Source organism: Alligator sinensis, unplaced genomic scaffold (genome assembly GCF_000455745.1).
Source record: "Alligator sinensis unplaced genomic scaffold, ASM45574v1 scaffold1216_1, whole genome shotgun sequence".
NCBI classification, from domain to species: Eukaryota; Metazoa; Chordata; order Crocodylia; family Alligatoridae; genus Alligator; species Alligator sinensis.
The window spans coordinates 1,920,056-1,947,712 of NW_005842018.1; the positions used below are offsets into that span (position 1 = coordinate 1,920,056).

General features: G+C 43.3%; 1 protein-coding gene across 9 annotated transcripts in view; it reads left to right on the forward strand.

Annotated features, from left to right (window-relative positions):
- Positions 1 to 6: 6 nt before the first annotated feature.
- The window catches only part of SEPHS1 (selenophosphate synthetase 1), a 36,321-nt gene continuing 8,670 nt past the window's right edge, over positions 7 to 27,657 (forward strand). For 6 of the 9 annotated variants that reach the window (XR_003093697.1, XR_003093696.1, XR_003093698.1 and 3 more), the window contains exons 1-9: positions 7 to 408; positions 1,265 to 1,528; positions 4,041 to 4,144; positions 12,609 to 12,716; positions 13,636 to 13,790; positions 14,606 to 14,696; positions 18,508 to 18,607; positions 20,155 to 20,367; positions 21,124 to 21,180. Coding sequence is in view for 4 of the 9 variants with exons in the window: in XM_025202303.1 (XP_025058088.1) it covers positions 1,336 to 1,528; positions 4,041 to 4,144; positions 12,609 to 12,716; positions 13,636 to 13,790; positions 14,606 to 14,696; positions 18,508 to 18,607; positions 20,155 to 20,367; positions 21,124 to 21,180 (1,021 nt within the window). In the remaining 5 variants the exon portion in view is untranslated. Of the gene's footprint in view, positions 453 to 484; positions 924 to 1,264; positions 1,529 to 4,040; positions 4,145 to 12,608; positions 12,717 to 13,635; positions 13,791 to 14,605; positions 14,697 to 18,507; positions 18,608 to 20,154; positions 20,368 to 21,123; positions 21,181 to 27,657 lie in introns of those variants that run through there. The other 3 variants (XM_025202302.1, XM_025202304.1, XM_014519249.2) reach the window with 3 other exon arrangements.

Here is a 27,657-nt window from a genome sequence, read left to right on the forward strand (position 1 = left end):
AGGACACGCCTCCCGGCCAAGGAGGGAAGACGCTGTAAAAGGGGAGTTCGGCTCCGCCGAAGAAGTTTTCCCGGAGTCGGAAACTTGGCGTGCCCCCCTCCGGCCCGTCCAACACGGGGCGGCCGGGCCGGGGGCCGGAGACCCCGTCCGCGTGAGGCCATAGGTCGCTCTGGGGCGAGTGTCACGTTCAGATCATGCTCTGGGACGCGGCGAGTGCCGGGAGCCGACCTGGCGAGCGAGATAACGTTTCGTCGCGGAGCTGTTTTGCGAGGCCGTTTTCTAAGAAATGACAGGATTTAGGTGGTTTTCAGCCGTTCGTCCGAGGAAGATAAATGGCAGCGCGTCGCTACCCCGCTCCGGGTTAGGAGTTAACGCTCCGCTTAGGCCTCTTGTTCGTTTCGCAGCGCGGTGCGTGTCTGAGAGTGGAAAACCTAAAACATGAGACGCGCATGGTTAATAATTTTATTAAATAAGTTGCGCCAACGTCTTTCTACGTTAGGTTTCTAATGGGCTGTCGTCCTGGTGCAGATTTTGACACGGAAAGGGGTTCTCCGGCTTGACCCTTTTCTTTCAAACCACGTCCATTTATAGACATAATCAGATATTAAGAAGTGAGAAGTTGGTAGATAAAAGATCCTGATGAAATGACTCCCTTTTAGTTCATTTCTTACCTGCCTCCAAGGTCCTCTTGGGACAAACTCACTGTCGATATAAATAGATGTGTTTTCCGTTGGTGACCAAGCAGTTGTGCCTTCTCGCATCAGAATTGAACTTGGCCCGTTTTTTAGATGTCGTTTGAAATTAGTGTTGCTGACCAAGGCTTTGATCCTGCAATGGGCCAACTACCTGCAAGCGCCTGCGCCTGTGATGCAAAATCAGGGCCCCAGGCTCTCTCCAAAGGCTGCTCCCTGCAGCTAAAGAATGTAAAAGTCCTTTAAACATCTCTCTGTTCAGCGAACTCTGTGCATGTGTTTGGGGTTTTGTTAATGATGTGGTTTAAACTATAAAGGAAAATCGGTACCTTTCCTCTGACGAGTCTGGCATTTTTACAGTTCCCATACCGGAAAAAGGGGTAGTGCTGGGGAGCTGCTGGCGTGAGCCCTGGCCACCTGTTGTAAGAGATGATCTCTGTTCGGTGCTGGATTTTAAACAACGTAACAAATGGACCTCCACAGCTCATTGACAGCTTGTTTACTCTGCATGTGAAAATGTGTTGTCCTGTGGTTTCTAAGAATTTTCTGATGTTCTCCATTTTTCTGACTAGATTTATCAGCAGAGAAGCAAACATAGGTTTGCACGAGGCTGGGAAAGACTAACAGTCGGCGTGAAAGAACCATGTCTGTTCGGGAGTCCTTTAACCCAGAGAGCTACGAACTGGACAAGAGCTTCCGCCTGACCCGATTCACTGAACTGAAAGGCACAGGCTGCAAAGTGCCTCAGGATGTTTTACAGAAACTACTTGAATCCTTACAAGAAAACCATTTCCAAGAAGATGAACAGTTTCTTGGAGCTGTTATGCCCCGGTTGGGTGAGTATTTCTTCGTCTCATAACAAGTAATACTGCTGTCTCATTTATTAAACGGGTCAAGTCAGACTTCAGTTTATTTTAAAGGAATGTGTTGTATGATGCATGCACAGTCGTCCAGAAGTGTGAAGCATAAACCTGTAGCTGTCATCTGATAGGACTTGCAGTATAAGAGAAATGTTATACTCATCTTTTCTGTAGTGCATATAACTTTCTGAAGAGAAATGCACATGTAGGGAGATGGGGCTATGAAATGACCCTACAGGTAGAGATACATTTTAGGATTAGAGGAACTATAGCTTTTGTTTTCACTAATGGATTCTTCACATGATTCATGTAGATGTTCAGTAACCAAAATACAGCGCCTAATTTCTATGAACAAGTGTTATTATTTCAGCATTTACTCAGCAAATGCGGACTCAATGATTTTGAAGCAACAGTTAAGTTAGAGGAGACTTTTTCTCCCCTTAGAAATATTGCAAAGATCATTTTGTACTTAACTTGAAACAGAGAATTGACCACTTATAACTAGCCCTTCCCAAATCCAGTTTCACTTCTAAAGACAGTCTACATTTGTAATCCAGAACATTGATTATTTCCTTTCAGACCCCTGACTCTGCCTTATTCCCTCTAAATTTCCAGCTCTGCTTGGAGAAGTTGCACTTAACAAGTGTGTGGTCTTTCCAGAGTTGCTTTCTCTTTGGTGTTTGCACAGTGAGGCAGGCAGAAAGGAAAGACAACCTGCACAAGCAGTCTAAATAGGAAATAGTGTGCTTGTAGGTATTTTGCGAGCTGCAAGACCCATTGTTGATGTAAACAAATGAGGCTAGAGAATATGTTTAATGATGACAGACTTTTAGTCTAGTTCATCTGTTCGTTCATGCATGTGTATTTAATCTGGTCATAGGACAAATTTTAGAAATGTTGGTCCTTCAGATGTTGGTGTCATGTTTGCTTTTGAACTTATTTTACTGTCAGTTAGTTTCATTGTTCAGGGGGTTCCTTTAAAATGATTTGGTACCTCTAGTTATCCCTCACCAGACTAACAGGTTGCAACTCAGTATTCCAGAGGAGGTCAGAATTTAGCAAAAGATCAACAGGGCCCATGTTCCTAGTGAAACAAGGGCTATCTCTGTATGAAATATCTAAGACATAATTGTATGAGAGGCTGAGTGGTGATATAATTTAATATCCTCTACTAAGGGACACTGTGAGCTTCCTTTGGTTGAAAGTTTAATCCTTGCGAGGTATCTTTGTTTATATAATAGCATTGTCTTCGTGATTAAATGACTTGTTGAAAAAAAAAAAAAAATCAGGCATAGTTTGTTTGGAATTAATTATTCCTCTGCAGTTTTCCAACCCTTTGTTAGTGTCTGAGAACCAGAAAACAAAAGAAACTGTAAGCAAAAGTGAAACTGCCAGTGTAGTCCTATCACCTTGCTGCATGAAAGAATAAAAAGTAAACTAATAGATAAGTAAGCAGTTGTGGGGTTGGGGGGGAAGAAGATTTTTGCACACAGGTGAAAAAATAAAGTATTTTTTAAAATTGTGCTTTATGAAGAGTATCTCCCTAACCATGACATCAGCAAGTAAGTTTCTACTTACTTGTTCAGATGCCTTGCAATTTAAAAGGAGGCAGCTGATTTCCCTGTCACTGGTTAGGGATAGATGGTGTCTGGAAAATGCCAAAATTGGGCACTCTGTCACAAATCTTTACTCTCCAGCAGCTAGTTCCGACCTAAGCCCACGAGGGTTTAGGAATGCTTCTATAAGTGAGGAATTGCAGGTATGGGCACCAGTTTTTTGAGGTGTATTAGCTATACTTGAACTTTCAGCCCCTGTGGAATTTTGCTGAAATTTGGAGATCTCTGCTTGGCTGCAGATGGTCCATGCATGTACACCAGCTTGCAAAATGAGGGTCTGGGATATGAACAGTAAAATGCTTGACATTTCTGAAGCAGGTAGGCATGTCTTTCATTGCAGCTAGTTCTTACTGAAGATTAAGACTGCTGCTATAACACTTCTGACAAGGTAAAGAAAACCAACTACAGGATAAAAAACTTAAGGGGTTTGGGGGTTTCTGTGTTTGCACATGTACATTTAAGAAAAGCTTTAAATGATGTGCAGTAGATGTGTGAATCGGCATCCACCCGTCACTGTGATTAAAAATTTTAACAGTCTGAGAACAGACATACGGCAGATATAAAAATATGCTAGGTGCCTCCCCCAATGCATTAATACATCCAGTGTTCCCTCCAAGTTAAACTTGCCATGTATTATTGCATTTCAGCATATTGTAACACAAGCAAGATCGGTTCCTATAACATAGGCTTCACACTCCTTCAGGTTTAAGAAGAACTTATCAGGCTCTTGGCTTGTTTTCCATTTGTTGCAGATATGCTGCTTATAAGGAGTGAAATCTTGATGCTGCTGCTTTGGTAGTGACTTGTTTTGCAGAACTGCAGAACATTTTGAGCAAAAATCTTCTATTAATTACTGGTTTCTGTCCTTTCAGGAATTGGGATGGACACATGCGTTATTCCTTTAAGACATGGAGGTCTGTCTTTGGTCCAGACAACAGATTACATTTATCCAATTGTGGATGACCCATACATGATGGTAAGTTGGCCAACTTTGCCATTAGAAGATTGCTAACACTTGATTTTTGTTTTCCGATTGTTTTCATGGCTGGGACAGATCCAAAGAAGATCACACATACTTAAAGCTGGACTTAAGCAGACTTTAGCCCCTTAAATCCAACATTGTGATGTAGAAAATCCCTGCATAGTGGCCACCTAGCCCTGGAGGTGTCTAAATTTGCAAATCTCTGTTTTTTGATCAAATTGCTCTCAAGGTGCCTGCGATTCTGCTTTCTGTGTGGACCTAGAACTGCCATGTAAGCAGCTTGGTCCATAGCTCCTATGTAAATCCCATTTGGATCCAGAAGCTAGGCAGGCTTCATTTGGTAGGAGTGCCCAGAATGTGCTTAACACAATTTTACCTCATAGGGATCAGCACTAAACACAACAGCCATGGTCACTTACATTAAAGAACACAGTGGGTAGTGCAAACTTTTTACAAAATAGCCTCCTAGTTAGAGCACCCACCCAGGAAATGGGAGACATTTTCTAGTCTCTACTGGGCCTACAGATCTTACTGCCTAGGAAAGTGCCCTAAACACTAGGATTATGGGCTTGACTGGATGAGGGCTCCCTCTTGCTTTCCTGTTGAAATTGGGCCACTGTTCAGAAAAGACATTCAAGAGTTATTGGGTCAGAATCAGAGCAAGCAGGAATTGGGCTCTATAGCCTTTGGACTACGATGCTCAGCTGAAAGGTGAGAATCTTGGGTTTCTAGCCTTGCTGCCATGCTATTTGTGCACTTTACATTATACAGTCTTCATATGAAAGAAATAATCATGAGCAGGGCTCAGAACTACTCCCTTCTGGCTGAGTTGCTGGATCGTTGGGATACAGATCTAGTCTGTTCCATGCTCGTTCTCCCTTTGTCCTCAGGATTCTTGCATTCCTTGTGACACAGTGACCCACATTCAGCAAGAGTTTGAAGATGCCTGCTCAGCCCCTCCTGGAGGTTCAGATACTCTCCTGAGACGTGGGAGATGTTCGTTGGAACCCACTCAAGCTAAGGCAGGGCTTGGGTTCAGTTCCCTCACTTCCTGAGTGCTCAAATGTTTCAGGCTGTTCTGCAAAAGGCAGATTTCTCCTCCTCCTCTGGGGTTTGAGCTCTGTTCAGTTCTTTCAACAAACACTTGGCCTGCAAGGACTTTGGTCCCTCAATCTCGGGTACATAGAGGTGCCTGCCTCCTTAGCAGCCCTGACTCAGACACCTAAGTTCCAGGGAAGGGTGGAAATTCAGATGCCATCCATATATTCAGCATGTCCTGTTGGCTGCTTTGGACATGGGGGTTTTGTGGATTGCCCTTTTTGAGGGACCTAACTCCCCTCAAGTGGTGCATGGAGAATGTAAGCACTCAACTCTGTTTTTGGTTCAATTCAGGGACCTAAGTTAGGTGTGTGAAGCATAATATGGAGGAGCCTAGGTCCTCCTTTTGGATATGGCCCTCATTATCTCTAAGATAAATGTCTGTGATACTGGTTTGGTTAGTCATGTTCTGTGCCTTTGCAAAGTATGTAGGCACAAGGAAACACTCTCATGGTTTCACCCTCAAATCCTTCCCATGTCTGCTGGTGCAGTTGCATTGTTGCTTTCTGAAGGTGAGAATCTCAGGACAACTAAGATTAAAACAGTGCTGCTTCCTATTGTTGATCTGTGGGAGCCTGTTGTGTTGGGAAAGCAATATAGAGAGCAATACGGAGAGGTTCTTTGTGATCTGTGAGCAAACTAGTGCACCCAAAATAGAAAGTATCCAACCCTCCACCCCCACCCTCTGACCTTCTGTTTGGCAAACCAAATTCCAGAGGACCCTCTTTGAGGTTCTGAAATGAGCAGGTAGTATTTCAGAACTGGAAAACCCCAAATAATAGTACATCTGATACTTATCCCTCTCAGCTTCAGAGCTCTTTGCAAGCCCTAGTTTTCCCAGGTTCCCAACACTTTTTCTTGTCTCCACTTGCCTGGTGGAAAAGCTGAGGTTCAGAGAAACTGTGTGACTCGTCTCCCATTTTACAGCAAGCAGTGACAGAGTGAAGATTGAGTTGTAGAAGTATTGACTAGACTAGGAGTTGACTCTGGATTCCAATTCTGTTCCCAGATTACATTTTTGCCCTTTTCTCACTAGAGAGATCTACGTTTTACATTGCTGTGTACTCTCCTTGTGTGGTCAGTAATACGTATAAAAGTATTTAAAAGAGAACTATTAAGATTAAGTAAATACTTAAATTTTAAGAAACACCAGAAATAAGGTTGCCTCAATCTTAATTTGACCCCTCTGTATATGTGCATTACGATACAGGCTTTAATCCTGTAGTTTTATATTACTTTTCCATAAGGCCTGGCCTCAGTCCGTGCACAGAAAGGCTGGTGTTCACTGAATGAGCAGTTCTCTATTTTGTTTTAACCTCATTGTTCACTGTGTGACCCGAGGCCTTATTTATTGCACACTATTCAGATTCTGTTGAGGCCAGAATTACTAATTTTCTCATGGGTTTTTCTACTGTGCATATTATATTTTGTGTCTGAATGTTTGACAGCTTACTTTCACAACTCCCAAGGTAGTGAGAGGGTTGATATTATCCACATTTTACACATTACTGCTAATTTTATTGTGGATGCCTGGTTTGAGAAGGCTAGAATCCACCTCATTTATTTTTTGCATAGTAAGTATCATGTAGCACTTTAATATATTCAAATCATTGCTCAGCTCTTCTGTAAATCAGGTTCCATGATATCAAGTTGGGCACCTAGAAAACGAGGAATGTAAAGTTATTGATTACGTCTCAAAAGCTTCATTTGAATGAGTTGATTATGGTGACAGAGGCAGGAAATGAAACCAGTCCTCCAGGTCAGCAATGAGATGCCTTAATCATGAAAATATTCTTTCTTCTCATGCAATACCAAGTCGGATAACTACTTTCAAGCCTCTGCAAGAAATGGAGCAGGGGGATATGTAGAAAACAGCTTCCTTAATTATACCACTCTGATGGCTTCCCAGAGAGGGGCCAACTTTGCATTGAATGAGGTGGTGGGCCCTGTGGAAAAAGTAGGGTGTGATCATGGAACCAGAAACTGCATGTGTGCATGGGGGTCTAATTAAGGCTGTACAATTGATTGTAATTCAGTGTCCAAACTTTTGACTGCTTGACTTCGCAACCTTTAATGCATGTGCATGGGTGTACATGTGGGCTATCTTAAAAAACAAACAACCCCCCCCAAAAAATAGTGAAAGTGCCATCATATGAGCCCTTGTTCCAGGGGGTTGGAACTGCTGATAGATGCTAAAAAGACTTGAACTAACAGCAACCGTGTGAACAAGTAGGTGGTTATTCTCTTTGTGTCCCAGCATGGGTGGGAGACGGGATGCTTATTTGTCCAGAGGGTTTCATGAATATTTGCTTATGGCCAAGGAACGGTAAGACTTGGGAGTCCCAGATTCCCTTCCTGGCTCTGGCACGGGAAACATGCGCACAAGTCAATAGAGGCTGTAAGAGGGTTAACACTGGACTCTGCTCCTTCTGCTTGCTAGGCCAGAGACCAGCAGGAGGCATATTGGTAGCCATGAGAGCACAGTGTCTCTTGGCTTCCATTCCTGTGAAGAAAAGTGAGCTTCCCTGCTTAAAACATGCACCCTGATTTTGAAGGGCTGATTTTTGGGAGGAATGGCAGGTGTCATACGTGAGTAAATATAGTATTCCCAATGTTTTATCCTCAAAACGATTGAACTACTTTGGCTGAAATATTTTTTCCAAAAATATTTGGCCTGAGGCAGAAACCAAGGAGAGATTATATCAGCCCAGAGGTTGTCAAAGGGATAAGCAAGGGAAAATAAGGGCCTATAATGGGAGATATCAGGCATCCTTAATTACAGACAATCTTACAAGGCCACGTGTAAATAAGAGATGAATATTTTGAGTACAGGATTAGAAGACTGATAATTGGGGGTATTTCCATTTTAAAAGCAGAAATATTGGCATTCTTGGTTCACAGCAAATGCAGACAAGAACGAGGATAAGAGTTTGAGGCCTCTAGCTTCTGCCCACATGAGCAGTCTGTCCTCCAGCAAGTCATTTCATGTGTCTCAGGAAGCCTAAGCTTGCAGCTAAGTGTTTGCAAGCGGAGGCTCAAACTCTACTATGTCAAGAGTATGCAGGTTGTAGCCATATTGGTCTAGTAGAAAAAGCAATCAGGGCTCATGGTAGAGATGATATCTTTTATTAGACCAACAAGATTTTTGCAAAAAAATGTCTTTGATTGCAAGCTTTCAGGCACAAAGCGTGTTTGTGCCTGAAAACTTTCAATTAAAAACTTTTTTTTTGCAAAAATTTGTTGGTCTAATAAAAGGTATCACCTCTGCCATGAGCCCTGATTACTGTGTCAAGAGGCTTGCATAGTCAAGATAAACGGCTGGGGACTCACCTAGCCTAAACCTAATTCTGAACTGCTTGGTGTTTGCTCATCACTGTTGATGAGACACACGCATCAGTTGGTAGCTGAGATCCCAGTTTGTCTCCACAGTGGCTTTGCTTGCTGGCTAACAGGTTGTGGCAGTGACCTCCTGCCATTAGACCAGACAGCTGTTGTCACTGTGGTTTGGAAAACCTTATCAGTTGTTCTTAAGAGAGCATAAACAAGCAGCTTGCTTGGTAAACACTGCAGATAGTGCCTATTAATTTGATAATCCCTCCTACAGAAAAGGAAAGCTACGTGCCTTAGCCTTCTTAAGCATCTATACAAATCCATTAGTGGGTTTCCTTGGGGCCATGCAACATGTATAGTTACCTAGACTTTTGTAGTAAGAAGTTGAAATGTTGGACATTTTTTCCAGTTCCAGATACTCATGCAGGGGGTCCCACCAGCAGCAGTGGGATCTGTATGCATGGATGCAAAGCTCCATTATGAACCAATATGACTTGAGCATATTATTTTTATAGTATCTCAGGATGAGCAGAGCTCCTAGAATAGAGAGAGAATTTGCCCAATGAGCTTGTGGTCTAATACAATTGATACAGTAGAAGTTCAAGATTAAATGTTTTCTTGAGACAAGGATTTTTGTGGGTGATATCTTTTGTTTCAACCATGCAGTTGGTTCAATAAACTTTAATAAGTTTTTGTACCACACTACCCTCCTTCACGTTTCAGGAATGGTGCTGTGGCACTCAAAAGCTTGTATGAGTCTATCCCAACCATTCAGTGGTTCAGTAAAAGACATCACCCACAGAAATCCTTGCTTTCTGCATGTTTCCTGGACCATCACAGCTACAACACTTCAGCACCGCAAAAAAAAGTTTCCTCGAGCCTTTCCTAGCAAACGAAACAAAGGATTTTTTTGGTTTTGTTTTCCTTTGGTCCCAACTGTTTTGCTTAAATATGCTGAAAATGCAGATTAAAACCATAAGGCCATATTTTATTCCCATCTCCATAGACACAAGCTCACAGTAACTTCAGTAAAGTTTGGGGCGTAACTCCAGATTTACATTAGCATGACTGAACAGAATTTGGCTTATATATATCTTTTTTTCTCACACACACACACACACACACACACACACACACACACACACACACACACACACACACACACACAGCATCATTTCTGAGCATGCATCAGAGAGCTCAGAGTGTGGATGCATGATACTGTTACTGTGTAGAAAACTGACTTTACTCCATGGTACAACAGTCTCCTTTTCTTCCTTCTGTTTCTGTCATTTTTCTGGAGTAGGTACACTACCCACAACTTTCCAGTGGAACAAATTTCTCTTTTCATTGGTAAAGCTATTTGTGGGAAAAATTTAATAAATTTACCCCAAGGTTACTTACTACGGAGTAAGTGTCACGTGTCCACTCCTCCAGTTGCTTTCATTCCAGGGTGCATTTACTCGGTACAAACAGGCCATGACCTACTGCCCTGCCCACCCAAGGGACACGCAGCTAGCTGGAGTTGGTCATATGTCTGCATGTTACTGGGCACATCTACATGAGACGCTTAGTCCATAAGAAAACATTTTACTGCTCATTAGTGTGGCGGGCAAAACCCATGCTAATACACGAATGCACAGTAGATTTAGTCTAATGTGCATTAAGGCCGCTAAAAAACCATTCATCTGCGCTAATGCACAGTAGCGCTGATTACCGCACATTTACTACCCATCATTACAGGTACTAAACTTAATGCACCGTAATTACGGCACATTAATGAACGTGTAGTAAACATGCCCACAAAGGAGTAAACTTGCAACAGAGTTGTCAGTGGTGGTGATCCCTTATGGTGGAGGATGATCACTCCAACGGGTCAAGGAAAGGGTTGTCGATCAGTCCGTTGATGGCTAAGAAGGTCGATCCTAGAGCCACAGACTGGCAGATACTACAGGTGGTGGTCAAAGGGAGGGTCGAACCACAGATTTCTCAGTCTCCTTTTCATCCTTCTGTTTCTGTCATTTTTCTGCCTCCAGGGTGAGATGGTTTTCCTCAAAGTAAGATGTACCTTCTCTCATAAGGCTTTGCCATGTACTCCTGCCCCAGGTAGTTTTTCCCATTTGTGGTGTCAATGCCACACTTCTTAATGTTCGCCTTGAGGATGTCCTTGAAGTGTTTCCTCTGGGTGTGTCCTTTGTCCTTGCTTGAGTTGGGAGTATAGCAGTTGTTTTGGTAAATGTACATCAGGCACATGCACGCAATGACCTGTCCACCACCACTGATGTTGAATAATCGGTGTTTCCACGCTGGTGGTGTTAGTGTTGGTGAGGACACTGTGCGACAATCCTCCCACTTTATGCCGAGGATCATCCAGAGGTGGTGAAGGCGTTCCAGGCTTTTCAGGCGGTCCCTACAGATTACCAAAGCTTCACAGCTGTAGAGAAGAGTTGGAGCTTTTTTTTTGAGTCCTGATGTTGTGATCATTGAACATAGAAGACTGTATCATCATGAAGGCAGAGCTGGCACATTGGATCTTATAGATTCATAGATTGTTAGGGGCTGGAAGGGACCTTGCAGATCATCGGGTCCAGCCCCCTCGCTCCAAGCAAATACTGAATACACTGGATCTCCTCGCTGAAGTTGTCCACCTTTGAGAGATGGCTGCTGAGATATGCAGTGTTCTCCAGCTCCAGTCTGTCAATGAGGATCTGTGCCAGGGGCGTTGATTGCCCTGGAACGGGCTGGTGAAGCACCTTTGTTTTTCTGACGCTAAGGGTCAGTCTCAAGCTCTGATATGCTTGAGAGAAGCAGCTAAGGACCATTTGTAGGTCCTCCTACAGAGTAACCTCCAGATTAAATTACACCAAAATGTTTGTATCGTGTGTCCACACCCTAGGCATATTCATCCATGTTCCCACATCAGGGAGCTCAATGTCTCCTTGCTGTGTTCTTCTCTTCATGCCAAAACCTGCTTTTCAGGCTAAATTGATCTTCAACTTAAATCTGTTAATATATAATATTAATATATATTAATATAACATAATTGTTATTCCTTGAGTGGTATCTTTACCATTATCTTCAGTTGTAGCTGATAGATCTTAAGCCGGGACTAAGCTACAAAGTTTTGTCGACAGAAGTTACGTTTTGTTTCTGTAGATTTACATGCAGCCACAGGTGCTGGCAAAAGCCAGCCTTTCTAGCAAGTAAAGCCTTCCTGAATGGTGCATGCCCTCAGCCAGTCTATAGTTACTGGCAGAAATTTAGTGCGCGCGCTCTCCAACAACAGTCATGTGAGCCTCTGTAAGCCCTGGGCTTCTACCCGCAATGCACTGTGCCTTACGCCAGCACAACTGCACTCAGGAAGGACCTGTGGCACCAGCAAAAGCAGCCAAGTGCATGTGTGGCAGTGTTACAGCAGTGTCAGCAGCTGCAAGTGTCTGCCAGAAGTCTGGCAGGAAAACTTTCCAGTGAAAATGTGGCCTCAGAAAAGAGTTCTGTGGCAATGCACAAGGAGAAAGACTTCAGCTCACCATTATCCTGTTTCTGTAGGGCAAACAGGAGTACAGAGCAATATAAACATCTTGGACTAGATCCTTGGCTAGTGCAAATTGTCATTCTAAAACTCCATTGAAATCAAGGCATTCTTATTTGGGCAGGCCTTTAGCAAACAAAGCTGGGCCGAAACATTGTTCAGCATATTCTCATTCCCCTTTGAAGTTCTGTTCTCTTGTAAGCCTCTCTGAGCCTTTGTTGGGAAGGGCGGCGTATAAACTGTATAAATAAGATCCTGCTGCATTGGACTGGACTAAAGTTGATGGAGCTGTGTTGATTTAAGTCAGCTGGGAATCTGTCTGTCTGTCATTAAAATGGGATCTGACTCAGTGTTCAGGCAGGTAGTAGGCTTGTGCAGCAAGAACATGCTGGTTTTATTGTCTTCCTTCTCAACACTTCCTGCCAGGATTGTCCTGTTTATGTGAAACATTTGTCTGAATGTACAGAAATTTTGATCTGGATTTTTTTAATTTTTTTTCAGGGACGTATAGCCTGTGCCAATGTCCTAAGTGACCTTTATGCCATGGGGGTCACAGAGTGCGACAACATGTTGATGCTCCTTGGAATCAGTAATAAAATGACGGACAGGGTAAGATCCGTGGTGCTTGCTGTTCTGAGAAATAGACCCAAACAACTATACATGCTGAGGTGTCACCTTAAATGTTAGCCTTTTCAAACAGGGTTAAAGGGGAGATCTTATAAGGTACCATTCCAAAGAGCCTATTACTTGCATCATGGCAGGAATTCTGAGGTTGTTTGCCAGCAGCCTGGTCCTGAACAGCTCTTCTGTGGCAGGTCATCTCCAAAATGGTGCTCCTGTTTCTGCAGTAGAGCCGTAAGGTATGGAACAGCACTCGAATGCAGTGTTGATAGGTGTGGCTGAAGAACCTGGATAGATCCTGCAATCCTTTGTGCCAATTGCTGTGATGCGTCCTTTGAAGCAATCCAGACCTGATGCAGAAGAACGTGAGTTGGAATTTGGAAACTTCTGGCACCTGTGGCTATGCAGAAAAAGGGCCACCATTTTGGAGAAAGAAATAACACAAAACCCAGTGGGTTGCTTAGTTGCATGGGACCCTGGGATGCAGAGGACTGCCTCTCTTCTTTTTTTTTTTTTAAGGTATTAGTGTGCCAAATCCTACTTTTCCCTGTGGCGCTAATTAAAACAGTAGAATGTTGCTCTAAATATACAGATCTTTTCCTTGGTCTGTTCAGAGTAGGGATTTGGATCTGTGATCCTCGTTTCATATCTCAGTTCCTTTACCTTCTGCATTACATTTGCAGATGCTTCTACAACATTTTCCAAGGAGTTCTGAAACGGACAGTATGGGAATGCCAGAATGTGGAAGCTAATGTCTTTCTAGGGCTTCCCTCACCTTCTGTGGAAATGGGGCTTTTCCTTGACTTTGGGGGAAGCAGACTTGATTTTCTTATGCCCTGATCCTGTTTTTCTAACTGAGTTAGACCATGCTTATGTGAGACTCTGACCTTTGTGCTTTGATCTCTAGGAAAGGGACAAAGTGATGCCTCTAATTATCCAGGGCTTCAAAGATGCAGCAGAAGAGGCAGGGACTTCTGTGACCGGTGGCCAAACGGTGTTAAATCCTTGGATTGTTCTTGGAGGAGTGGCCACAACAGTCTGTCAGCCTAATGAATTCATAATGTAAGTTAAATTACAGAACAGAATCTCAGGACACTGTCAGCAGGTCACAGGAAAAACCATTTTGATACTATGTTGTGTTCTTTTTTGTAACTTCTCACAAATTAAAGTATATCTTCTCCCCTTTCTTTGTTCTCAGCACTTGACTACAGTGGTACCAGAAGCAACATCTTTCTTGTACTGGCTGGCTTTCTTTTAAAGAGTTTCCTTTCTCTTGTGTTGTGCTTATTTGTCTGATCCTTCAAGAAGGGGCAGATTTAAGCTTTCTAACCTTTAAATCTGAACATTAATTTGGAGTCCTTACAAACTGCTTGGGGTATCAGTTTTTAAAGCATGCCAGCTACCATATTAATTATAGTTAAGAAAATGAGAATTGTAAGACCATAGTTATGCTTACAGCTTTCCAGCTAGGTAAGAAAACACATTGTTAGAATGCCATACTGTGGCATGTAATATTGTGTGAAGGAATTTCTTTCTGACCCCAGCTGGTGATTAGCTCATGCTTTTATTTCTGAGGACTGAGACAGAGTGTTTTCTCTCTTTCTGTCTCCAAGTAGTGAAGCTAGTAACTTTAATAGAAGAGACTCATGACTTTTTTGGAACTGCAGGTGCTGATATTAAAAGATCTAATCTTTCTTTTAATATATTAACATGGTGCTTACTCAGTCGTATCCCGTAGCAGAAAACACTGCCGAGATATTCTGTATTTATTTAAAAACCTGTCATTTAAAAGTTTTAAGTAAAATTGAATATATAAGTTTGTGAAAGCATAATTTCCAAATATTCATGTTCAGTGATGGATTTTATTCTGTTTGCAGGCCAGACAATGCAGTGCCAGGAGATGTACTTGTATTAACTAAACCCTTGGGAACACAAGTGGCTGTAGCGGTCCACCAGTGGCTAGATATTGTGAGTAAACAGCAAAGAATGGGTAAAACCGTCCTAGCAGCTGTCATGGGCGACAGTATTTTGAAGTGGGAATGTTCACTAACATAACAAATGTGGAAGTGGATTGCTGCGTGTCAACCCTCTTTCCTGCTCTGCATCACAGAATCATAGAAAAGTATGGCTGAAATGGACTTCAGGAACTCATCTAGACTGGCATTATGGGTGAAGTTGCTTTTACCTCTGTGCAGTTAACCATGTTAGAAGTCGGATGGAAGGTAGGGTAGATTTATAGTTTATAGATTACCTAAATTAGAGGTACATCAGCTTTTATAAGCAACAGCTTACTTCATCAGATGCCATCTCAGAATCCAATGAAAGAAACTGCTGCTTAGGAAAGCTTACATATGTCTGACGAAGTCTGTAAGGCAAAAATCTACCCTATCTTCTGCCTGACTTCTAACGTGGTTAACTGCCTCTCTCTGTTACGTTTAAAGTCAGCTTTACTGGGGCCAAGATTTTACCCCACGCTACCCACGTGCACGTGGAAATATTTCTATATTCCATGCCCATTACACTGAGTTAAGTAAAATATCTCTAGTTGCATTGTGTACACAGAAGTATTTCCATCTGTTACTTTAGGCAAAAGTGAAGCTACTGAACTGAAAAGTGATTGTAAACCTGGCATCTGCTTATGTTGTTTGGCTCTGCATGCATTTTCAAAATTGCAACTTTTCAACTTACATTTTAAAAAGATGCATCTTAACTACTGTTGGGACTGCAGGGCAAATAGTCTCGCAGAAGAGTGAACTGGAACCTACTTTGTTTTGGCTGTCAGCCACTAAATTATCAGATGAATTCTGATTCCATAAATCTAGCAAAAAGTGGGAAAGAAACCTTCCTCTAAAGAGTCTACATCAAATCTGAAATATGACCTGTTAAAAAAAATAGTTTTTGTTTATCAATGAAAGTCTCATTTAATAAATGAATCTTTTTAACATCAAAGTTTTACCCTTGCCAATTAGTTGGCAGGATTGGGGCCTTAGAAAAGACTGAAAATCTTTGAGGAATGGCTAAATGTTCTTCATTATAGTTTGTTTTGAGCATAATCTAACTTCTTTTCACATCTGTTGTTTCACTGACATAGACTTGCAAATTAAGGATATTCTGAATTTCCACATAATTCAAGCACTTCTAATTTCCCTTGACTGTCAAGAAAAGCACTTTCTATTGTGAAAAACAGAGGCAGAAATGAAATCAGTCCTCTTGCTACATGTAAACAGTGTATAATTTCTGATTGTGGTAGAAAAATTTTGTTGAGGTTACGCCAATATTATGGCTTCTTTTGCGAAAGGAGAGAAACCAAAGCTATAATACTACCTATCATGTACATAGTCATGCACATATCTAGTTTCTGAAGGGGTATGTATGGCTTTGTAATGGAAAATATTTGAGTGTGTGTGTACATGTGCATGGTACAGCAACTTTGATATAGTTGAGAAGGTAAGACTTGAATATAGAGGTGATTGCAGAGTTAAAAAGTAACTTTAAAATATTAAGTATGGTCCAGAAGTACTCAGAAGTTTTTGCAAAGCATGGCTACAGGGATCAGCCTGTGAAAGGATGCTGTATTAAAGAAACACGAGTAGGCTTTGTCATTTCTAGGCAAAGATAAAAAGGAAGGTGTTAAGCAGAGAACTCCAGTGACGGCTCCTCCTGGTCCTGCTGTGCCACTCTGGGTGGGGAGGAAGCTTCAGCTGAACAACTTCTACCCCAGCACATGAGGCTCCAGCTCCAGATGCCTTCCACCCGCTCTGCGCACCCATGCTGGGTGTGTGGAAGGCAGCCTGGAGCTGGACCCCGCATGCTGGGGCAGGAGCAACCTGGCTGAAGCTCCCGGCTGCTTTTCACCCACTCAGCTCTCTGTGCCAGGCAGGCAGAGTGGGTGGAAGACACCCAGCCAGCAGCTGGAGCCAGAGCCCTGCTCGCTGGGGCAGGAGCCACCCAGCTGAAGCAGGAGAAGGAGCCACCATTGGAGGTGAGGGAAAGCCAAATAGCACCCGGGTGGTGGCTGCAGCTGCACTGGGAGCAGTCCCGCCTGTAAGCTGTGCATGCTGGCTGGGGCCAGACCAGCAGGCGCAAGCTAAAATGCGACAAGGGCTGCACCAGCTAGGGCTTGGCCCCATGCGGAGGATCACACCACCCGGACAAGCTGTGCTGCACATGCCTCCTCCCTCCCCTCACCCCCAGCCAGCTTCTGGGACCTAGCACCCAGGCAACCCACCTGCTCTCCTGCCCCCCCATGCAAATGCACATCCTCACCACAGGGCAAGGGGCATGCAGGGGGCAGATTACAGCTCAGCCCCATGCTGTCATGGCTCCATGATCCTGGCCTTGTTTGCCCATCCTGGTCCTAAACCGTGATCCCCGCCTTCCCACAGCCCTATCCCACATAGGGAGGTTTGGTGTCTTGTTGCGAGGGGGGAGGCAGAGGGACTGACCCAGCCCACCACAGCTCGTCAAAACTCCTTATGTGGCCCCAGGTCCAAATAATTGCCCACCCTTGTGTAAGAGGGAGGGTTCTATTACAAATACCCTCCTTCAGATGCTGGTTAATGCTAAATGGTTATTAAAATATTGCTTATAAGACGTGATGATCCCAGCTAAACTGTCTAGGAAAGTTATATTTCTGTCTGCTTCAGTTCCCTGTCCTGCTTATGCAACTGAAAAACCCCTTTCCATCATCTGTCTGTTTTGTAGTGCTGCTCTGACCTGTAAAACTGATTTTTTTTCCTAGAGGTGGTATCTGTCATTTCAGTCATGAAAGCGTTGTCTCTGTTTAACTGTTTCACTCATTTCACCAGGTGTTCTGGGATCATTGAGAATGAAAGGCTCATATAAATACCATTTGTCGTTAGCATGTGATATTAGAAAGGGGCAGAAGATGGAATGATTCCCTGAAGACCCTGGGGGTGGGAAAAGGAAGGTAGCTTTAAAAGCCCAATCAAACTTACAGGATGACTGTGATTGTAGTTCTCTAGCTGGAGAGTGTGCTGTGCCCTGTAGCATTCATCTATTGGAGTGAAGCATGTTTACCAATGGAGTGTTCCTAGACACAAGATTAGGAATCATTCCTTCTTTGACCAAAAGAGCTTGGGTTTGTTTCAGGGTATGCTAAAAAGTTCCTCTCCCTTTGGCCAGTGTTTCTTAAACTGCTGTGCTTAGTGAAAACCATCAAAGGTATGAGAGCAGAAGAAGAAAAAGCAAAATATAAAAGGAGGGGAAGGAAGGAAAAACTAAGAACAATTAAACAACCGTTGGAGAGGCCACAGTTTGATTGTAGTGACATAGTGGTACTTTATTTTCTGTAACATGCAATCATAGGGGTATGCAGCAGCGGTAGAATACACTTCAAAATGGTCTGTTACCCAAACCAGTTTGAGAGCCATTGCTTTTGGTCCTGCTTTTTCAACCAGGGTGGTGTTTACAGAGCAGGTTAGCCCAACCTGTGTGTTTTGTTCAGCACTAATACTACATATGATATACTTTAAAATTACCTGCAATATCTACGTACAAAAGGGTAATCAAGTATAAAACAAGATTTTTATGTTTCTGCAAACCTACAGACAATAGTTTTACTATTGTTATTAACATGCTCATAGTTACAATCTTTTAACTTTAAAACTTGAGCCTTCTAAAACAAACCTAAGTATCACAGAAGTGTAAATACATCCTGGACTAAGAATTTTTCATAAATTTTGGATGCGCTTTAAACTATGCATCCGCAAAACTAAGAAAACAGAATGTCTCTTTCTTTTTTTCTTCCATCCATTAGCCAGAAAAATGGAATAAAATCAAACTGGTGGTAACGCAAGAAGATGTAGAGCTAGCATACCAGGAGGCAATGATGAATATGGCAAGGCTCAACAGAACAGGTGAGAACAGGAGAAGTGTGTGTGTGTTGATTTTGTTTTCAATCCACATTTAATTTCAGCTGTCTGCCATGGTGAAATAAGCTACATCAGCTCATCTTCCCACCAACACCCCCATCATTCTTTTATTCAATACATGTGAAACAAGGAAATTAAAAACCAAACATACTCTTAATTATATAGCAAAGGCACAAATGTTGCTGGAGATGGTTATGCCTCACGTGGGTGAAATGATGAGAGTTGGTACAGATTTTAATGAGAAATAGATTGTATTTGTTCCTTTTTTCTCTCTCTCCTCTTGAAGGCAGGGCAGGTTAACTGTAAGCTTTTTATTTTCACAAAAAACTTTTACATCTCTCTTTTTTTTTTTTTTTTTTTTTTGCTTTGAATTCAAGATTTTGTGGCTTTTTTTTTTCCCCCCATGTTCTCCTTTCATTTTCTTTCCTCTCCCCCCTCTTCCCTCCTGCTGCAAACGTAGTGTGTGGTTTCTTTTCTTCTATGGTAGAAAGCAGGGGGGAAAAAGTGTCAAGCCATGACTTCTCTCTCTTTGTTGGAGGTCCCTTTGAAAGAACAGAGAATTGAATTTGGCATTTTCCTTAGCCCTTAATTGAAGGGGCCGAGGTGTTTTTTAAAAACTCTCTCGTTTGTTCAGGTTTCACATGGTACTTGTTATGTCGTCTTACTAGATTTTCATTCTTTCACATCATCTTCCAGGAAAAAAAAGATGACCTGTTTTTTGGTGCAAAAGAGATCTTTCAGGTCTTGTTTGTAGATCAGAAAGAACTAAAAAAAAAAAAAAAAGAAAGTGGAAACGTTTTTGGTTTTTTTACTACTCTCTTTTGCAGGTCACGTTTAACATTTAAATGTTCTTTAACTAGAGCTATTGTCCTCATATGGAGGTGTCTTTTTCCCCCAGCCAGGAGCTCAGCAGTTGCATATGCCCAAGAATTCCTTGAATGCCTCAGTGGGGAGGCTGGAGCATTATGGAGTTGATTCTGCCTGGCTGTGTCTTTGCCTCTCTCTCCCTCTTTAGGCTATCAGAATACAATCTGCAGATCCCAAATCAAAAGCCCTTAAAAGAATAAAAAGGTGTTGGGAGAAGGGAATAACCTAATCTGACTGAAATTTGCAACTAGTAGGTCAAACTGAAACTGTTAACGCATAATGCGTCTGTTCCAAAATTTGCGGAAATTTTGGATCTAGATTTAGTTCCAGCTTTTCAGACTACTATGCGTAAGTAGACATGTTAGTAAAACAGGCTCTTAAATTTACTTTATTTAAGCATTTGACATGATAGAGGATTTTCAGTGTAATATGTTAAAAACAACATAAATGTCATTTTCAAAAAGAATCTACGCAGTACCTGTGAATTTCAGGTGATGTAATGTTTTAATTGACGTTCACATTGGAAAATGTAAAGGATTTGTAGTTCTTATTGGGAGGGTAGATGGTTATTTGAAAGGTGTGCAAACTCCATTTTGATTGATCCATTCCTAAATCTTACTTTCCCTGATTTTTTATTTTATTTTTTTTTTTGTGGTCTCTTTCAGCTGCTGGACTAATGCACACTTTTAATGCACATGCAGCTACAGATATCACAGGATTTGGTATTCTGGGGCATGCACAGAACTTAGCCAAACAGCAGCGAAATGAGGTGTCCTTTGTTATTCATAACCTCCCTGTCCTAGCCAAGATGGCTGCAGTTAGCAAGGCGTGTGGCAATATGTTTGGACTCATGCATGGTACCTGTCCTGAGACTTCAGGTGAGTGACCTAATTTTTTTTCCCCATTTGAATTTAACAGGACGAAAACCACAGCCATGAACACCATGTATTGCATTTTTGAAGCACAGTTGGCTTAGGATGCCACCAAGCTAGTGAGCATTAGCCATGCAACTGTTCACAATTATTTTATTTATTTATTTATTTATTTATTTATTTTTAGCCTGGTCTCCAAACCACCAAGCTATTTTGACTGTCTCACTTCTTCCTTATGAGGCGCTATATATTATAAAACCTCCAGAGTGAAACATCTGGAACATTTTGCATTTCCAAGATCTGAATTTTTTTTTTAAACTTGTTTTCTGAAGTGTCCACTACAGAATACAGTACTGAGTATGTGCCTGTCATAGCACAGGCAACAATTTGTTTTTTCAAAAGTAAAATCACCCACAGGATGGCTGCCAATCAAGTCACTTTTTCCATTAGAAATGTATGTGGAATTTAATGCTACACTGCATGATTTGGGGTCCAAACCTTTTTCCCCTATCGACAGCATGGATGCAAACAATATACATTTATTCCCTCATTATCTTCTATTGTGTCCCCAAACCTGATTTGGAGGGATTGTCTCTAGCCATAAAAATGGAATTTGTTCTCCAAGTAGTGATCAATACTTGCTCTCTAGAGTCTGTCAAAAAATACTAGTTGTCATTGTGATATAAGTGTGTGTGTGTGTTTTGATTGTGTTTGCACTCATTTAATAGGCTAATAACTCATTTCACATGTCCCTCTAAGCAGCATCAGTTGGCAGCAGCTGTGGGTCCCTGCTTCCTATGGTTTCATTTGGAGACAGAGGTGAATGGCTCCCTAGTTTGTTGTTAATTCCAACATATCTAGCCCCTTGGAATAAGAGCATTGCTCTTCCAAAATTGTTTGCCTCATTTCTTCCTAGATTCATAGAAGTAGGGTTGGAAGGACCTTGTAGATCATCAAGTCTGACCCCCTGCCCTGGGCAGGAGAGAAAACTGGGCTCAAATGACCCCAGCCAGGTAGACATCAAGCCTTCTTAAAGACCCCCAGGGTAGGAGCCATCGCCACTACCCTTGGAAGTTGGTTCCAGATCCTAGCCGCCCTGACTGTGAAGTAGTGCCTTTGGATGTCTAGTCTGAACCTACTCTAACAATTTGTGGCCATTATTCCTTGTTACCCGGTGGGGCGCTAGGGGGAACAGGGTCTCTCCCAAACCCTGCTGGTCCCCCCCTAGTGAGTTTATAGACGGCCACCAGATCCCCCCTCAGCCTTTTCTTGCGAAGGCTGAACAGGTTAAGGTCCCGTAGCTTCTCTTTGTAGGGTCTGCCCTGCTGTCCCCTGATCATGCGGGTGGTCCTCCTCTGGACCCTCTCAATGCTGTCCACATCCCTCCTGAAGTGTGGCAGCCAGAACTGGACACAGTACTCCAGCTGTGGCCTGACCAGTGTCGCATAGAGGGGGAGGATCACCTCCTTGGCCCTGCTTGAGATGCATCTGTGGATGCACAACAAGGTACGGTTAGCCCTACTGACCATGTCCTCACATTGTCGGCCCATGTTTCTCTTGGAGTCAGTAATGACTCCAAGATCTCTTTCTGCCACCATGCTCTCAAGAAGGGAGTTTCCCAGCTTATAAGTGTGCTGCTGGTTCCCACTGCCCAAGTACAGCACCCTGCACTTGTCAGTATTGAAACCCATCCTGTTTTCGTTAGCCCACCCCTGTAACCTGTCCAGGTCCTGCTGTAATCTGTCCTTCCCTACTAGCGTGCCCACCTCACCCCAAATCTTGGTATCATCAGCAAATTTAAACAGGCTGCTTTTTACCCCATCGTCCAAGCCACTAATAAAGAAATTGAACAGTGTGGGGTCAAGGACCGAGTCCTGAGGAACCCCACTGCCCACTCCAGGTCGAAAAAGACCCATCCACCACTACCCTCTGAGTCCGACCCTTCAGCAAATTTGCAGTCCATCTGACTGTGTAGGCATCAATGCCACAGTCGCCTAGTTTTTTGATGAGAATGGGGTGGTCGACAGTGTCAAAGGCCTTGCTGAAGTCCAGAAATTCTACATCCACTGCGACACCTGCAACACCGCAACACCTGTGTCCTGATCTTTTCTTTTTGTCGTCTTCATCTTCTTTCCTCAGTCTGTGGTTTTCCCCCTGCCCTTCTTTCTCCAAAAGTGTTAGCTAAGATTTCTGCAACACACAACACAGCAGAACACCACCCTCCCCAATTCCAAAGTAAAGAAGTGTGTGAAAATCTGGAAAAGAGGATTGCAGGGAGAGCCATAAACATCTCCCTGAGTGATTATACAATTTACTGTGATACGTTGAATTGTTCCTTAGCTATCTGTGTTTAATCAGAAACTGTATACCATGGAGACTGTATGATCACGCTTTGTCAAAAATGTGAACCCTTTTAAAGAGCTGAGAATCTGGTTGTATGTTGAATGAGTTTACTAGTCTCCATCCAGTTCTTAGTGCACAGATGTCCGTGTAACAAATGCCACCATAAATGATGGTTACAGCTACAGAGACTTCATATAGTGGTCCTTCAGGTCCACTGCAGTGTTATCCAGAAGTCTACTTCATTATAGCTCCCTGGACCTGGTTAGTGAATAGAGAACTTAAGTCTTCAAAATTGTCCATCCCACATCTTGGGTCAGCACATACTTTTCCTAGAAAGAATGGAAAATAGCGTAGTTACAGGTGCGAGAAAAGGAAAAGATGAAACTCTGGAAAATTAATTAGGTCAGGGATATCCAACTAGTGGCCTACAGACTGCATTTGTTAAGGGTTAATCAGCAGTGGGGTGCCCCCCACCCCCAGTCTGGGTGCCGCTTCTTCCATTGCTCTCCTGCTGCCACCAGAGTGTACAGGCTCCCCCTTCATCCTCCTGCTTCTACAGCCTGCAGGGCTGAGGGAGCTAGCAACCTGAGGACCCCCCACAGCATGGCATGGGGGAGCCAGTGTGGCCCAGTGAGTTGGGGGGAGCAAGGTGCTGTGGTGCAGTGCATGGGGAGGGATGTACCCATGATGAGGTGCAGTGGCATGGTACAGTGGGGGTGGGTGCCCACATAGCCCCCAGCCCCTCAGAATTTAGACAGCCCTTAATTAGGTGACTCATAAGCAGGAAGTATGTCTTTTAATCTTTAAATTGCTCTCAAATGGCTTCTCCACAGTTATTTACCATTTAACATCTGGATATTGCTAGAATTGCTAGAATATCTCTTGCCAGTCTTCTAGGTATTCATAGACTTTGGTCTGATCAGTGTTACAGAAGGCACAGATTTGACTGTGGTTGTTGTTGCAGTTCTGTCGTAGTAAGGCTTGCGCTCAAGAAAGCTGGAGCAGTTATCCTTTGTCCTATTTTGTTTCAAGTGCCAGAAATATTACACCCATAACTGCATTTTGCAAAAAAAATGTCTCTAGCAGAGTACAGCAGGCAAGTCACAAAGAACTTGCTCTAAAGAGATTGTAATGGATTAAAGACCAAGGCATTGTTTTTCCAGCGTGGATTTGCACGGTACAGCTTGATTTATAAATTGTGAATAGAAATATCAGTTCCACTAGAGTAACTAGGGGTGGGGTAACAGGGTCTTGAACCCCAGATGCTCAGGAAAGGGAGAACCAGAATGGAAGCAGAGGTGGCTTAAGGCTCCTGGTCACCCTGAGTGGAGTCAGGGCAGGCATCTCCTTGTCAACCTCCTCCTCCATATGAGGCTGTGGCAGTTGCAGGGTCAAGGGAGGTTGCTTGCTGATTGACACCTTGTGTTGTGCCTGTGCCTCTGCTCCACTCCACGCAGCTGAAGCCTCGAGGCCCGCTGTCTCCATTTTGGCACCCCTGAACACAACCCCTATCAGCTTCTCCTCTGCTACCCAGGGTGCAAACTCCACCAGTCACACATCTCATCTGTTTGGTCATCTAGTCCAGGGGTGGCCAGCCTGCGGCATGGGTGTTGCAAATGGCATGTGTGCGTGGCATGTGACAGATCAGAGAGGGAACAGGAAGCACAGTAGCAGATGGGGCAGAAAGCAGAGCAGCAGATTGGGCAGGGGAAGGGGGATCAGAGTGGCTCTCCGGGAGGGTACGAAATACAGCTTTAGCAAGCAGACACCAGCTGCAGCTTCTGAATAGTCTCAAGGCAGCACTACACTTGGTGGTAACGTGACCTCCAAGTGACAAACTTCAGGTAGTCATAGTGAGGACTCCATCTGCACACGTGCAAAGTGATGTGGGTGGGGTGGGGAAATCTCTTGCAACTCCTATGTCCTGAATACCCAACAACCGTGCAGCCTCACACTACCGTTGCAAGCTGTATGGCTGTCAAAGCATGACTGGCATTGCTAGAATGGCATAATTATAACTCTGCTGTCTATATGAGTCCTGCTAGTAATGACCAGTAGCCCAACCCTTTCATTAGAGGTTGCTGATGCATATTTGGTAGAACTGTGGGGTTATGGTGGTCAGAGGAGGACAGTTTTGTGTAGAAATTGGTGGATAGCAATTAATGTAGGACATTTCTGTTTCTAAAGGGCATAACAGCAAACTCATCATCAGTGTCAAAGAGCAAGAAAAGTGGTTAACAGGAAGGTCTGAGGAAAAAATGGATGATTGTAGGTTACTTTCTCGTACTTTTTGTCTTTCCACCTCTCTTCCCTTCTGTCTGATTGGTATTCAAGTTACTTTACCACTTTACTTTACATTACTTACTACTACTTATGAGCTTCCTGACCCATTTGCTCTACCAGAGACCTCCGTGGTAGTAGTTCATTCCACCAGGAGTCAGTGGTGTCCTTTTACATTTGGAGTCACTTAAACACCATTTTGTGTTGCATCTTCTTGCTTTTGTTGTTTCTGATGAGAAGTATGCCCCTTTCCTCCCCTTATCCCCTCATGCCTCTGTCCTGACAGCTTTTTGAGGTGCAAACTGCAGATGACTGAAATGCTTCAGTCTACATCACACTTTAGAAATAGGGTCCTTGTGCTTTTTTCCCTTCTTTTTAATTTACCATTGCTCAAAAGCTGCTTCTTTTCAGTGCTTTAAATTGGGCAGTTCCTTTCCGTTACTGTTAGCACGAGAAGATTAGCTTGAAGGTAATTGGTGCACACAGAAAACTACACATTAGCAGCTTGCAGGTGTAACTCTACGAAGCTGTGCTCCATACAGGCTAACCCAGGGTCAGATCAACACTATTCTTATGGTCTCCGAGAAACTCCCTACGAACTTGCAAAGAACAATTTTTCCAGCTATCTCAGTTGGTCTAATAAAAGTACTAGATTTACCCAAAGAGCCTTGTCTGCCTGTGTCCTTAGACTGACATGGCTACAACCTACACGCCTGTGAACTGTAGGAGTTTTTGTGGGTGGTTCAGTAGATGGTGCTCTTCTCCTAGCGTGTGCTCTGAACTGACATCCAGTCGTCCTAATGGTCTGTGCTGTGCTCCTGGATACACCTTACCATCAGATGCCACCCACACAAGACCTAAGGCTTTTACAGTTCTTGGTTTCTAAGATAGCGTGACCCTTTGTAATAGGCAGATGGTCCTGGCATTTATCCAAATTCCAGTTTTAGTAAATAAATTGTATTGCCTAAATTCTTCAGGCATCTTCAAGGAGAGGGGGTTCTTAACTTTCACTAACAGAGTGGAGTGAGGCAGTTATATGTACTGGAATGATACAGTATGCTTGCAACATAGGATGCTGTGAAGTTTAATTAGTGGAGTCTGCACATATATTTTTTTTACTCAAGCAATAAGTGCTACAGTGTGTGATTACTTTACCTGTATTAGTGAGGTATTGTCTAGGTAAATCTAAGTCCACTTCTTAGTGATAAGACACAGAAGCACAGAGAAGTAAATTAGCTTGCCTGAGGAATTAGCTGACAGCACTGGAAATGGATCTAATCTAATTTCAGTACAAAATCATCCTTCTTCAGTGCTATTTGATTTTTGAAAGAAAGGTGATTCTCTTTTTTTTTTTTATTAACTGAGTGGCAAGTATACTGTTTTGCTATTGTGTCAACCTCAAAACCTATTTCATTAGTAACATATAATAGGAAAGGCCACACATTAGAAATCTGCTATCCATACATTGAATACTAATCTTGTGAGAGAAGGGTTTTCAGGCTCAGATTTATCTCTCATTGCCAGATTTCCTCACCTCCTACATTACCTTACTGCACAAATGGTTCCCTCGAATTTGGCCGGATTACTTGTGAGCCAGGCCCCATCTTTATGCAGATGTTGTATTTTCTTGCATATAGCACATCCCAGAATTTAATACACAGTCTGGTTTTGAAAGACAACTCTAAGAAAATTAAAATTCTTAACTTGTAGTACAGGTAAGTAACTGATTAGCAGCAGTTAGGAAGCAGAGCCTGCTCCAGAACCTGCTGCCAGGTCTGCATTCTGAATGGGGGCTGTGGACTGACCCCACGTGCTGGCTGATCCAGTGCCACTGGTATTGGGGCTGTGCGCTGGGTCCAACCTTGTGCGTTGGCCTAATCTGGCATGCTAGGTCTGGGGCTGCGTGCTAGCTCTGACCATGGTTAGACCCTGTGCTCTGGCCCAGTCCAACATACAGGGCATGTTGTCTGGTCAGGGGCTCCCCACAAGTCCAGAAATTTGTTGGCAGGGAAGTGGTGGGAGTGTTAACTGCTGCAGTTTCCCCACCACCAACTTTTTAGACTTGTGGGGATCCCTGTTTCTTACATATAATGCACATTCTAATTCCCCTGGCTAGTTTAGGAAGAAAAGTTTGCGGATGGTACAAAACTGTGGGGAGAAGTGGACACGCTGGAGGGGAGGGAACAACTACAGGCAGACCTGGACAGGTTGGACAAATGGGCAGAAAACAATAGAATGCTATTTAACAAGGAGAAATGCAGAGTGCTGCACTTAGGGAGGAAAAATGTCCAGCACACCTACTGCCTAGGAAATGACCTGCTCGGTAGCATGGAAGCAGAAAGGGATCTTGGAGTCCTAGGAGGCCTCCAAGATGAGCGTGAGTCGTCACTGTGATGAAGTCATCAGAAAAGCTAACTGCACTTTATCATGCATCAGCAGATGCATGACAAACAGAGCCAAGGAGGTGATACTTCCCCTCTATCGGGCACTGGTCAGACCGCAGTTGGAGTACTGCGTGCAGTTTTGGGCGCCGCACTTCAAGAGGGATGTGGATAACCTGGAGAGGGTCCAGAGAAGGGCCACTCATATGGTTAAGGGCTTGCAGGCCAAGCCCTCTGAGGAGAGACTAGGGCACCTGGACCTCTTCAGCCTCCGCAAGAGAAGGTTGAGAGG